Source organism: Mastomys coucha, unplaced genomic scaffold, assembly GCF_008632895.1.
Source record: "Mastomys coucha isolate ucsf_1 unplaced genomic scaffold, UCSF_Mcou_1 pScaffold8, whole genome shotgun sequence".
Classification (NCBI taxonomy): Eukaryota; Metazoa; Chordata; class Mammalia; order Rodentia; family Muridae; genus Mastomys; species Mastomys coucha.
The window spans coordinates 59520838-59534993 of NW_022196914.1; the positions used below are offsets into that span (position 1 = coordinate 59520838).

Consider the following 14156-nt stretch of genomic DNA (forward strand, 5'->3'; position numbering starts at 1 on the left):
TGGGATTTGAACTCATGACCTTCGGAAGAGCAATCGGTGCTCTTACCCGCTGAGCCATCTCACCAGCCAAGTTGTCACATCTTAAGAGGTGGTTGTGAGCTATAGTATGGGTCCTGGGAACTTAACTCAGGCCCTCTGAAACAGTACACACTGACCATCTCTCTAACACTGATGAGTTTATCTTTGCAATTCTTATTTACTTGTTTTTTTTGAGATTAGAGTTCTCTATACAGTCTTGCTGTCCTGGAACTCACTATGTACACCAACTCCCTGGCCTCGAACCCCAAGATCTGCCTGCCTGCCTCTTTGACTGCTGGAATTAAAGGTAGTACTGTCACACTCAGCTTCCATATTTGAAAAGCTTTTGTTAGCTTTATTCCCCTTCTTACTTGCATCTTACACTGCTCACATATTTTCTCATTATTGGAGAATTATTTTTTAACTGCCTGTTCTCTCTTCCCCTTTACAATCTTCATGATCTTCGTTTCCCTTTCCATCTCCTTTCCGTCTTTCCTGAGTGCCTGCCTCCTTCTTCCATCCGACCTGTTTACCATTTCCACATTTACTCTAAATATTTAGTTTCATGACACACTCACTACATTACTTTTTTCTATTTTCTGCTGACGAGTAGAATGCCCACTGATTTGGACTCTGAACCTGTTGTGCACCATTTGCTGCAACTGCTTCTGCTGTAACTCTTTATTTGCTCCTCAAGAAGTGGAACTGGGAATTAACTGAGCCCACCAAAGTAGGCTACTTCCCAATAAGATCCATAAATAAAGAGGAAGAGGTATCCAAAACAAGAGTCACACAAACTGCAACATAGAAACACAGAAGTGTGAAAGGATGACCATAAGACTCCCTTCCAAGATCTTAACTACACTCATGACTCAAGGTTTAACAGTCAAAAATGATCAATGTCCTCAAAAAGGATAGAGACAAGCAGATCAATTAGAGAAGAAATCAAGGCACCAACTAGAGGAAATTCAGAAGCACAGAGGAGAAAGTTGGCAAAATGGATGAAAACTTCAGCCATATAAGCCAAAAAAGCAAAGTGAAAGGAATTCAGTTAAGCAAATTGAGATGGGGGTTGGGGGTGGAGAAGAATGTTAGAGATGAAAATTTCACATAAACTAAATTAAAAAGGAAAATAGAACATATCACTGACAGAATCAACAAGGCAGCTAACAACTGTCTATAACTCTAGTTCTAGAGAGCCAAAACTAACTTCTGGCCTTCATGGGCATTGCATGCATATGGAGTAGACATACACACATCCAAAACACTCAGACCCATAAAATGTTTATTTTCTTTTAATTTTTAATCTCATGTGCATTGATGCTTTGTGTGCATGTGCGTGAGAGAGAGAGAAAGAAAAGAGGGGGGGGGGAACTGCCATGTAGATGCTATGAATTATTAAACCTGGTCCTTTGGAAGAACAACAGTGCTCTTAACCACTGAGCCATCTCTCCAGCCCCCAAAATAAAATATTATAAAACCAACCAAGCAAAAAAACACAACAACAACAACAAAAAAAAAACAACCATAAAGAAGCACTCTGTTCAAACATATCCAAAGAAAAAAGCACTTATAATGCCCAAATTAACACCAAGAACTTGTTCATAAAACACACGGTGGTCAAAACGAGGCAGCAGGTAAAGTTCTAAGGGAAAGCACTAACTTACAATTCAAACTTGTCTAGAATCACAAAGACAAAGGACAGTCCTAGGACCCTAAATACAGAGTGGTGCTGAAGGCAGCACAGTACCTGTCTCAGATTACAACAGAGTCATAGCAATAGCAAGGGCACCACACATACCCACACCCACACACCCACGAAGTACAACACAGGCCCAGAAATAAACACACTTCTACAGCTACCCAATCCTTCACAAAGGTCTCAAACACTGAGAAGGAGCCTCTTCTCCAAATGTTCTTGGGGAAACTGGGTATGGTATCTGCACACTAATGACCAACTAGATCCATACTTTACAATTTGTTAAAAAAAAACAAACAAACAATCAATTCAAAATGCATCAAAGCCCTTAATGTAAGACCTGAAAACTGAAACTGCTAGAGGAAACAGCATGAAAAATAGGAGAAAATCTTTGACAACATACCAATATGCAGAATATCACATCACTAAATGGGATAATGAAGCGAAGAGACAGCTCTCAAAGAAATATATAATGATCAATGAAAGTGTTGCACATCTTTAGGCATTAGTGAAACATCAATTAAAACTACACTGACCCAGCACTTGGGAGGCAGAGGCAGGCGGATTTCTGAGTTCGATGACAGCCTGGTCTACAGAGTGAAACCCTGTCTTGAACCCCACCCCCCCAAAAAAACCCACCACCACAACAAAAACAAAACAAAACAAAACAACACTGAGAGTTCATCTTACCACTACTGAAATGGCCATCACTTTAAAAATGACTTATAACAAATGCTGGCAAGGACACTAAGAACAGGAACTACTTTTGCTGATGATGGGAACAGCAACCATGGAAATTGATAGTTTCCTCAAAAAAAAACTAAAAACAGAACTACTATATAGTCCAGCTGCACCATGCCTGGTACGTACACACGCACACACACACACACACACACACACACACACACACACGAGATCCTAAGTCTTTATTCACAGAGCTGTGAAGAACAAGCTTATGACATGTGCAGACTTGGACATGTGTGAAAGTGAAATCTGCCCTATCCAGAGAGGCATGTCAAGGTTCATATGCAGAACCTCGAAGTGAATTTAAATATACACGTGAAACATATCAAAGTACAAAGAGGACCAGAGGAGGGGAAGAACAGTATGAAAGAGGCAAACAGCTATAGGAGAATAACACAAATGGAGAATTTAACCAAGAAATAAATTCAAGTTAGCTCTCTGGTCACACAGTTGAAACAAGTCTGTGACACAGCACGGAAGCCCAACTACTAGCTATATTCTGCAAAGAAGTCCATTTACCCTTGAGTGGCTGATTACTTCTAGGCAATGATTCTTACTCATATGCCAATACATCTGCTTATTCTATGAAGTACACGAAGCACTGACAAAAACAAAACAAAAAACAACAACAAAACAAAACAAACAACAAACAAACAAAAAACCCAAGGGAACTGATAAAGTAGAAATAGTAACACCTTCCTTAACAAGTTAGGAAAATCAACCAACCACATACCAAAACAAAAGGCAACAAGATCAACAGCTCAAAAAAATATAGGAGGCATTACAAAATCACATACTTTCATTAACACACTGAAATTGCAACTTGCTAGAGAAACTGATTGCAATAGGCTTAATCAAGGTTAATTTATCTTCAAATACAGTATTTTCACCATTACACGGCAGGCATCACTTTAAGACCTGTGATTGCTAAGGTGAAGAAAGAGGATGCAGTCTAGACTAAACTTGAGGAGCTGCCACATAAGCCTATGTCATTCAGGGCATACTAAATGGTTTTGGTACCTCTGTTTAAATGAGCCCTACTCTCTGCAATTAGATGCAACAACACCTTTAAAGTAACAACAGCTGACAAGTCAATGAAAACATGTTTTCATTACAATTCAGACAATTTACTTATCACAGGATGAAAGGCAAAAGAACACAGAATTAGACCTGGAAATAGGGGTAGGTAGCAAAGAGGACATCTTGTTTAAAAGTTCAAAGACTATTAGATAATCTTGTTCACCTCAATGGACATGGGTATGCCAATGTTGCACTGCAAGAATTTTAGTTATTCAGCTACAGAGGAAGGTATTTGTATGTGACAAGGCTGATAACTTCAAAAACAATTTTCCCAAACTAATCTTGGTCTTAAACGAAAGAATGGCCAACCAATGCTGCTATAAACATACCTTATTTTGGGACTACTGTGCTTGAAAAACTGTAAAAACTTGGGGATCATGATATTGAGAGGGCGATCTAAGACATCACTGTCTAAAATCTCTGCAGAGTCCTCACATATCTTCTGAAGGGCACCGAATGCTCCCTGGAAGACAAGATTGCAATGTTAGAATTCATTGAAATCACCTACAAATAGGTGGCAAAGCACATGATCTGTAATCCTAGCTCTTGGAAGGCTAAGACAAACAGATCACTAACTAGTTTGAGACCTGTCTAGACAACACAACAAGAAAAAGTTCAAGGAAAAGATTAGAACAAAGCTAAACAAAGCAAAAACCCAAGATGTGTGAAATACTAGTTTGGATATTTATGTTCTCTGCTCACACATGCTTTATAGAACTTAAAAACAATTCAGACTATTAAAATATTATCCTAAGGACACATTTAAATTCTAGCATTAGGTAAGTTAAAAGTGGAAAATATTTTGGTTAGTTATAAATATCACCTTCATTATCTAATTCCACTGAGATGGTCTCATCAATTTTAAGTCCATATTTAAATTTTCTTACTAATTGCTAAAATGAATGTAAAGCTACCTTTTCATAGAAATAACCACTGTAACATGCATTTACTTTGAAATATATAACTTATTAATAACTTTAAAACAATCATAAGGCATATATTAGAAACTGACAACAAAACAGTAATAGGATATGATTCAACTTGACAACTATTCCCCAGTCATTTTCCCTGACAAGAGGGCAGCCCAGAGTTCATGCGCATAGTATGACCTACTAAGTAGGTCAACTACTTTACTCTTTCTGCTTCCACTACTAACAAGTTGGTACACAACTGCAATACAGTTAGTTTATAACAGTACTAACAAAAGTACAGCCTTCTTTAAAAAAATATTTACTTATTTATTTAATGTCTGTGAGCACACTGTCGCTGTCTTCAGACACACCAGAAGAGGGCATCCAATCCCATTACAGACGGTTGTGAGCCACCATGTGGTTGCCAGGAATTGAACTCAGGACCTCTGGAAGAGCAGTCAGTGCTCTCTCTCTCTTTTTTTTTTGGTTTTTTCGAGACAGGGTTTCTCTGTGTCACCTTGGCTGTCCTGGAACTCACTCTGTCGACCAGGCTGGCCTCGAACTTAGAAATCCGCCTGCCTCTGCCTCCCAAGTGCTGGGATTAAAGGCGTGCGCCACCACCGCCCAGCCAGTCAGTGCTCTTAACTACTGAGCCATCTCTACCGCTCCAAAGGTATAGCCTTTTAAAGTGATTATTTTATAATTCTTTTTAGAATTTATAATACTTCAAAAATTAAATTTTGGAACTTAAAATTTTATCAAAACTATAAAGTCAGTCTTAGATTTACCATGCTAACCTAATATAGTATAGCTACCTTAAAATAGATATATTTGAATACTAAGAATTTTCCACAAAAGTTATATTTCTAAAAGGCAATGAATGACTAAAGTCAAATGAAATGTTCACCTGTTTGTTATTGTGGCAATAACAATGTCAATCAACCAGCCGCCACCCAAAATAATAATAGAGAAGAATGTATTTGTTTGGTTTTATTTTTTTGTTTCTCAAGACAGGGTCTTCTCTGTATCCCTGGCTGGCCTGAAACTCACTGTAAACAAGACTGGCCTCAAAAACAGAGAGACACCTGCCTCTACCTCCACACTGGGATTAAAGGCTTGTGACACCCATCACTGTCTGACAGAATACATTTTTAAGACAAGGAAAAAAGCAAAAATATAAACCAAACAGAATCAATCAAGCAAAAAAACTGACCAAATTTCCACTAAAAAACAAACATTTAGGAATTATTCTGAACCAACATCTAGAAAGACTGCATCTTTAGCACAACATCTTACAATTTACCATTAGTATAGCTTATACTTTGGTTCCCAGAAACTACTTGATCATATCTCATCTTTTATATTTACCATATATCAAAGTGCCATTTAAACTGTGCCACTCTATTTCCTAGGGATTGCAGCATATATCTGAGAACTACACTTTGTTTTGAAAGATTTACTTAATGTGCATTGGTGTTTTGCCTGCATTCATCCTCGGAACAGGAGTTACAGATGGTTGTGAGCTGCCATGTGGGTGCTGGGAATTGAACCTGGGTTCTCTGAAGAGTAGCCTGTACTTCCTACTGCTGAGCATCTCTCCAGCCCCGAGAATTAAGTTTTTAAAGAGTGATTTAAGAGACTGCTTTGACAAAATCTCTCTTCTCTGCAAGTCGCTCGCTGTTCCTTTAGACAGGCCAGGGTAGTCATAAGACCACTTCATGGCACCCTGTTCTTTTATACCTCCAAGATGTGTTGCTTTAGAACCAAAGCATCTAAACTGTTTATGTCCCATGATGGCTTTCATTCTCACTCAGAAGCAAAGCTAGTTTGAATCTCTAGGAGTTCTAGGCCACCCAGAGCTATATTGTGAGATTTGTCTTGGAAGGGAGGGAGGGAGGAAGGAAAAAAATTGACTCTGTCTGCGAGTAAGTCGAATACATCAGTGCTCATCAACATCAAGAATCTGTAAGAGCCAGGCAGTGGTGGCGCATGCTTTTGATTCCAGCACTTGGGAGGCAGAGGCAGATGGATTTCTGAGTTCAAGGCCAGCCTAGTCTACAGAGTGAGTTCCAGGACAGCCAGGGCTACACAGAGAAATTCTGCCTTGAGAAAAAAAAGAATCTGTAAGAAAGGAACTCTAAGTGGGCACGGTAGATCACGTCTGTAATCCTGGCATTTGGGGGGTAGATTAGGAGGACTGGAAAAGTTCAAGGTCACCATGAGAATGTCTCAAAAAAACAAATTCAAACATTTTCTTCATTTCCCCAAACATATATAATAGTTTTATATAATTTATCAGTGGCAAGAAATAAGCAACCCACACACCAAATAAACAAACAAACAAACCCCAAGAAACTAAAACACAAAATCAAGATCAGAATCAGAATTCCTGTAACGATTTAAAATATTTGAGCCTTTTATTGTATGTCATTAATTTAGAGAAACAAAAAAACAATTTATGGTCTGGTGCTTTGGTAACTTTCAGTTTTTTGGTTTTTTTTTTTTAAGTTTGTCAGACACCAGCAAGAGGCTGGAGATACAGCTCACTAGTAAGACAAGAATGCTCGTTACTCTTGCAGAGGACACAAGTTTGGTTCCCAGCACCACATAGTCATTCAAAACCATTACCAACCCCAGTTTTAGGGAAATCTGATGACCTTTTCTGATCTTGAGAGCACCAGACACACATACTGAACACACATATACTCACAGGGAGAACATTTCCACACATACAATTAAAAATTAATTGATTAAATGCAGTATAAACAGCTGTTAATCACATGCATGTAACATTTAAGAATAACTTCCTCACAGGAAACAGATCTTTGTCTTATTATTCCCAGAAAAGCGTTTGTAAAAGGTTAACAAGTATAAAATACAAAGGCAGCTGCTGGCTCTGCATTCTGTTCTGAAGCTGTCCATTCCAGAAGCACTCCCAGAGTTACCCTCTGCTATGAGAAAACAAACAGCGGTAGGTACCTCACAGGTGTTGTAGTCTTCGGAATCCAGCAGGCTACAGAGTTTTGGTAAGAGATCAGGCCAATTCTGCAGTTCTCCCTTGGAGGCTATGGTTGTAATTAAAATACCTAGAAAGACAACACACATTTGGAGCATACTGCGCTGTGAGGCATGTGCACAACACACACTTTAAACCCACCAGGAGACCCAGACTGCAATTTCAGTAACCACCACCTCAGCACAGGGCATGGAGTGTGCATCGCAGCACGCATCACACACTTTTTATCTTGTGGCACATTCCCTCCAATTTTTAAAACTTTCCCAAAATCTGTACAAACGCCCTACAATTTGCTTTTCTATAATGATGCTTTCACTAAACAAAATTTCATGAAAATCACCTACAAGTAAACAGAAAGACACCAAAATGCCCTCAGCAGGTCTACCACTGAACAATGAGCTTATGATTCTGTAAGATTCATAATAAAAGATCCATCAAATGGCTAACAATAAGACAGATGGTGGTGGCACATGCCTTTGATTCCAACAGAAAAAGGAAGATCTCTTGAGTTGAAGGCCAGCCTGGTCTACAAAGCGAGGTCCAGGACAGCCAGGGCTATACAGAGAAACCTGGCAAAAAACAAACAAACAAGCAAAAAACTAAGAATACCTTTCCAACTTGCACAGGAATTACAACCAACGACTACAAGCAGGGAAACAATAAGCAGATGTATGCCTCACTGGAGAACAATCCAGTGTGTCCACACTCAAACCACCCTGTGGTGGTTTGAATGGGTTTGGCCCCCACGGATTCATGTGTTTGAATGTTTGTCCATAGGAAGTGGAACTATTAGAAGGTATGGCCTTGTTAGATTAAGTGTGCTACTATGGAGGCAAGTCTTTGAGATCTTAAATGTTCAAGTTATACTCTGTGAAACAGTCTCCTTGCTGCCTGCAAACCAAGATGTAAAGCTCTAAGCTCTTCTCTAGCACCACCTGCCTGCATGCTGCCATGCTTTCAGCCACAATGCTAACAGTCGAAACCTCTGAAACCAGGACCCAGCCAAATTAAACATAAGGGTTGCCTTGGTCATAGTGTTTCTTCACTGTAATAAAACTCTAACTAGACAAACCCCTACCTTAAGCAGACATTATGAAATGCTGCAACAGTCCACACTGGTGGCACATTCTAAGCATCTCCTTCTGACTGGACTAATTAAACTGTGTTGTGCACCATCTAATGAGTTAGTTTTGTGTTAACATTTTTCTAATTTAATAATAAATATATTATCTGTTGTATAAAACATGGCTATGGATCTTTTCAAAACACAAAGGTATAATAAACTCTGACAGTAGGTAAATTGTGTATAATCTAAGCTGCAAAATGGAAAAATAATTTCTTCATGGGGTTACTCTGAAAATTCAGTAATACACAAAAATGCCTGACATACCCAGTTATTACTGAGCAAGCTGCAGAGTGAAGACAAGCTTTCTTAAACTTTCCCCTGTAGTTCTAACAAGATTGCTCTGAACAATAAGCAAACCTGATGACAAAGATTTAATTTTTTCACACAGCACAGTTACTAAAGCATACCTTTAATTGGGGCAGAGGCAGGGGCAGGGGCAGGGGCAGACAGATCTCTGTGGGTTTAGAGGTTATCTGATCTACACAGTGAGTTCCAGGTCAACCAGAACTGAAGTTTTTATTTTTAGCTTGTCTCAAACAAACAAACTATTCACTTTTGTTTTTTCAAGATAGGTTTTCTCTGTGTAGCCCTGGCTGTCCTGGAACTCACTCTGTGGACCAGGCTGGCCTTGAACTCAGAAATCCTCCTGTCTCTGCCTCCTAAGTGCTGGGATTAAAGGCATGTACCACCACTGCCTGGCAACAATTTACTTTTTTTTTTTTTTTTTTTTTTTCGTTTTTTTTCAAGACAGAGTTTCTCTGTATAGCCTTGGCTGTCCTAGAACTCACTCTGTAGACCAGGCTGGCCTTAAACTCAGAAATCCGCCTGTCTCTGCCTCCCAAGTCCCAAGTGCTGAGATTAAAGGCGTGTGCCACCACTGCCCAGCAACAATTTACTTTTTAAGAAAAGGAAATCAAGTAGAAAACAAAACAAAACAAGGCAAACCTTAAGTACTGAAAGCCTTTTAAAGCTATCACTCTTACTACTGGCCTTTAGGCGAGAATCAATTTGGTACCAAGACCTTGTTCATGTCAGTTAAGTCTTTCTTCAAGCTAAAATATAAATGAACACAGGATTCTGTGCTTACAAAAGCTGTAATCCCAGTCTTGGAAAGTGAAAGCAGGAAGATCAGGAGCTCAAGCCAACTCAGGATCAATGGAGACAGCTTTAATTCCAGCACTGGAGACAGAGGCAGGCAGATCTATGAGTTCTAGGCCAGTCTGATCTAGAGGTCTTTCAGGACCACATAGAGAAACCCTGTCTCAAAAACTCCCAATCAACCAACCAAACAAGAAAAAAACAAGTAAAATTTCAGAGAAACCAAATGTACAAAAGAGGCACAATCTGGGGGCTGGTGAGACGGCTCAGCGGTTAAGAGCACCGACTGCTCTTCCGGAGGTCCTGAGTTCAAATCCCAGAAACCACATGGTAGCTCACAACCAACCATAATGAGATCTGACGCCCTCTTCTGGTGTGTCTAGACAGTGTACTTACATATAATAAATAAATCTTAAAAAAAAAAAAGAGACACAATCTACAATTTGTATGGCATTCCCTTTGCTTGGGAAACATTAAAGAATGTTGAAAGACTGAAAAACTCCAATTTAGGTATTCCCATAAACCCATCTACTCCTGAAAATAGCAAGAAGAGTTGAAAAAAGGAAAAGTAAGCATGAGAGTTGGGCGGAGTGTCACATGCCTGTAACTCCAACATATAAGAGATAGAAGCAGGAGGATCAAGTACCCAGCCAACCTGGACTACCAGAGACTTTATCTCACAAAACCAAACAAAACAAATATGAGAACTGTAATTGGGTTTGGTAATACTTAAATACATAAAATCTTAAGAATTTAAAATATTTTGGCCAGTAAGATTAGTTCTATAAATTAATCTTATATAAACTTTTCTACTATAATTAGAATAGTAACACTACAAGCAAGACATGTATTATTTGATAAGACAAGCAATTCATTTAGCCAATGGATTAACATACAATCATTAAAATGAAGTACTTTCCAAATAAATTTTGACAAGATTCATAACATACAAGACACAGAGAGAGAGAAGAAATTAAATTTAGGTACAGTGGGCATATGCTCAGAGAATGAACAGAAAACAAGATCCATCTCGAAATACATCTTAAGATTTTTAAAATCCTTTCTCGTGAACTAAGATTAACTAATTTAAAAAATAATAAAAAATCCCAGATATCTTGGAAATCATCATCTTATAGTATGCTTGTGTTTATTTTCCAGAAGCAAAACAAAAACAAAACCCCCAAAACATCCACAATTCTAGGTGACTGCTTCCTGTGAGTCTTCCTCCACCATAAAAGTACTTTATTGTGTCCTGCCCAATAACTTCTCCTACTGCTCTACCATCTTTATTGTGCATCGAAACAAGAGGAGGGGGGCACACACAATTTTCAAGGTTTTTGTCCCTTGATAATTTCATACCCTAGCTACTCTCACCCTCTCCTGCCTCTTTTTCTTCCTTCTGTGACCCATCCTTTGAAGCTGTATACCGGAGCTTTGTATGGATCACCAGTGGGTGCACAACTGAAGACTATGATTATGCCTCTCCAATGTTTCAGAAGACATAGTTCACCAGGTAGTGGGACCCTATGAACCCCACACCTCCACCTATGACAGGCTGTTTACAGGACCAATCTGGTACAGTCCCAGGACAGGGGAACTCAATGGCCATGTCATGCCCAAAAGACGGCATTCTGAAGCCCTTCTAACTCACTGCCTGTACTTGCTCACACTCTTCCTGCCCTCGACTTCTGGGACATTCCCTGAACTATCACAGGATGGTAGACATGTTGTATCTGGGCTAAGCACTCGACTACTGGTCACCCTCAGCACCATCAACAACAGTAAATGTCTGTGAGCACACTCTCAGACACACTAGAAGAGGGCATTGGATCCTGTTACAGGATCACGTGGATGCTGGGAACTGAACTCCCAACCTTTGGAAAACCAGTCAGTGCTCTTAAGTGCTGAGCCATCTCTCCATGCCAAAGCTGGATATTCTTAAGCTTTTGTTTTGTTGTCTTGAAGCACCATTGCCCATTCATTTTTAATTAACAACACAAAGCAAATAACTGGCCAATCTATTTAACTAGGTAGCTTTATGTAATTAGCATTTCAGACTTTTAAATTACCAGAAATTATTAGCTAGCTATAGTGGCTCATGCATTGAACCTCAGCACTCAGGAGCTAAGAGATCTCATTGAGTTTTTTGTCAGCTTGGTTTACGTAGTGAGTTCCACAGTAAGGCCATGTAGAGATACAGTGACATTGTCTTAGGACATTCAGATTTTATAGTAATGTGAATTCTGGTAAAGGTTGCCCAACTGGCAAAATATGTGAATGTTCCAAAACCCCAAGGGATCCTTAATCTGTAGACAAAAGTGAAGAAATCTGATGAACTAAATGAACCTGCTCACTTCCCACCTGCCAACCACTGCTTTAGCTGTTCTATTCACATCCAATCTGGGCTCACAATTATTTAACTGCATTCCATCCATCACTTGGAAACACACTGCACTTATATCTGAAGCTAGATTAAAAACTGTTGGCTTTACTGAAAAAAGTCAGTGGCCTCTCACAGTCAGAATACCAGAATACATACTATAAACAAAACCTAAGGGACTTGAGAGATGGCTCAGTGGTTAAGAGCACTGACTGCTCTTCCAAAGAACCTGAGTTCAATTCCCAGCAACCACATGGTGGCTCACAACCATCTGTAATGGGATCCGATGCCCTCTTCTGGTGTGTCTGAAGACAGCAACAATGTACAATATATAAACAATATATAAAATAAAAAAATCTTAAAAAAAAATCTAAAATCCAAGAACTGTACAGACTTTATGAAATAATGTCAAGAAATACAAATTATAGCCATCAGCAGCATTTCTATTTTGAAATAAGAAAACAAAAGATAATAAAGCAGCCCAAAGAGGTTGGAAAAGAAATGCAGACTTACCCCCTGAAAGATAACAGGGACTCTTTTTTCCAGCACTTCCAATCTTCTACAGCTAAGACTAAGTTCTACCATGTGGACTAACAGAAGCGGCACGTTTATAATACAACAGTTTGGGGAGCCAAGAATTTCATTTAATTTCTATATCTCACACATTCCTTGCCTTTCAGTTAAACTTCTTTCTCTGAGGAAACTAAATTTTTTTATCCCATTTTACTACATTTATTTTTTTTCTTGTTGTAAACAGAAAATTGCTAGCACACTCCATTCTCTTTACCACTGCCAAGAGCTAGTAATGCCTTTAAGAGGATCTATGAGGATGCGAGAAGAGTCTTAGAGTTTGTGCCCTGCTCCTCAAACTTGAAGTCAGAACAACAGCAGTCTCTAACATGGGAGTGCCTGAAGAGAGTCAGAGCCTCACACACAAACAGCACTTCTCAAACTTAAAGCTTTACAGGTCCTGGTAAAAGACAGCTTTTTTTTTTTCTTTCGGTTTTTTGAGACAGGGTTTCTCTGTGTAGCCCTGGCTGTCCTAGAACTCACTCTGTAGACCAGGCTGGCCTCAAACTCAGAAAAACACCTGCCTCTGCCTCCCAAGTGCTGGGATTAAAGGCGTGCGCCACCACGGCCCGGCAAAAGACAGCTTCTTAAGGCCTGGGCACACTGATGGTAGAGGCTTCTCTGAGCACAGCTGCCTATTTCTGTGGTGAGCTAACACGCACTTACCAAACAGCAGTTGTGTGCTCCCAAAATGACATGTCAGCTATTGTAATTATTTTAATTTACTATTAAATAAACAGTTTCAATCCCTGAAAACAAGATGTACACTGAAAAGACTTTAAAAAACAAAGAAAGCAAACCCTGTCATCTAAGCAGACACAAAGAAGGCTAGTACTAGAAGAGTAAACATTTAGAATTCTCTCGGTAAGATGGATGCTGTACCTTAGAGAGTGAGCCATGGCATTTGACATAAGGAATCCCTATGCACACATTCTCACAGGAAGCCAAGTGCTGTCACTCTAACCATCGCACTAGTTAGCAACCGGTGACCTCAGCCTCACTGCCTTATGGAGCTGTTACTGCATGATGAACGCTATACAGAAGGACTTAAAAGGCTCTGCTGTTCGTCCCAACTGAACTTAGCCTGAGCAAGGCTTCTGTGACACGGGTTGCTTACCAACAGTGGCTCTGATCAGTGGAGAGGAGTCCCCAATATTATTTAGACATTCACTCTTGATGAAGTCTGTCACACCATTCGGGAAGTTCTGAAAATGAGCTTTCACATTGTTCTTCAAGATCAGACCGCTCAATGACCGTGTGGGCTCATCTGGAAGAAAGCACTGAACGTTAAAGGAGTTCTGTTTCAGGATGTCGAAAACAGCCACTTGTTGTTGGTTGTTTTCTGAAATGGGGTTTCTCTCTGTAGCCCTGGCCATGTTGGAACTCAGAGATCCATATGCCTCTGCCTCTGGGAGTAAAGTCATGCTCTCCCACCATCTATCTTCAACAACAGTTATTTTAAAACCATTTATACTAAAGGATTGATTCCCATTTCTTTTGGCTAAAATTACAAA

General features: G+C 39.5%; 1 protein-coding gene across 4 annotated transcripts in view; it reads right to left on the bottom strand.

The window, feature by feature from the left end:
- Positions 1–14156, bottom strand: part of Tnpo1 (transportin 1) — an 88772-nt gene that overhangs the window by 35659 nt on the left and 38957 nt on the right. For all 4 annotated transcript variants that reach the window (XM_031360417.1, XM_031360419.1, XM_031360416.1 and 1 more), the window contains exons 4-6: positions 13760–13909; positions 7432–7538; positions 3871–4004 (exon numbers count right to left, since the gene is read on the bottom strand). In XM_031360417.1, coding sequence (XP_031216277.1) covers positions 3871–4004; positions 7432–7538; positions 13760–13909 — 391 coding nt within the window. The remainder of the gene's footprint in view (positions 1–3870; positions 4005–7431; positions 7539–13759; positions 13910–14156) is intronic.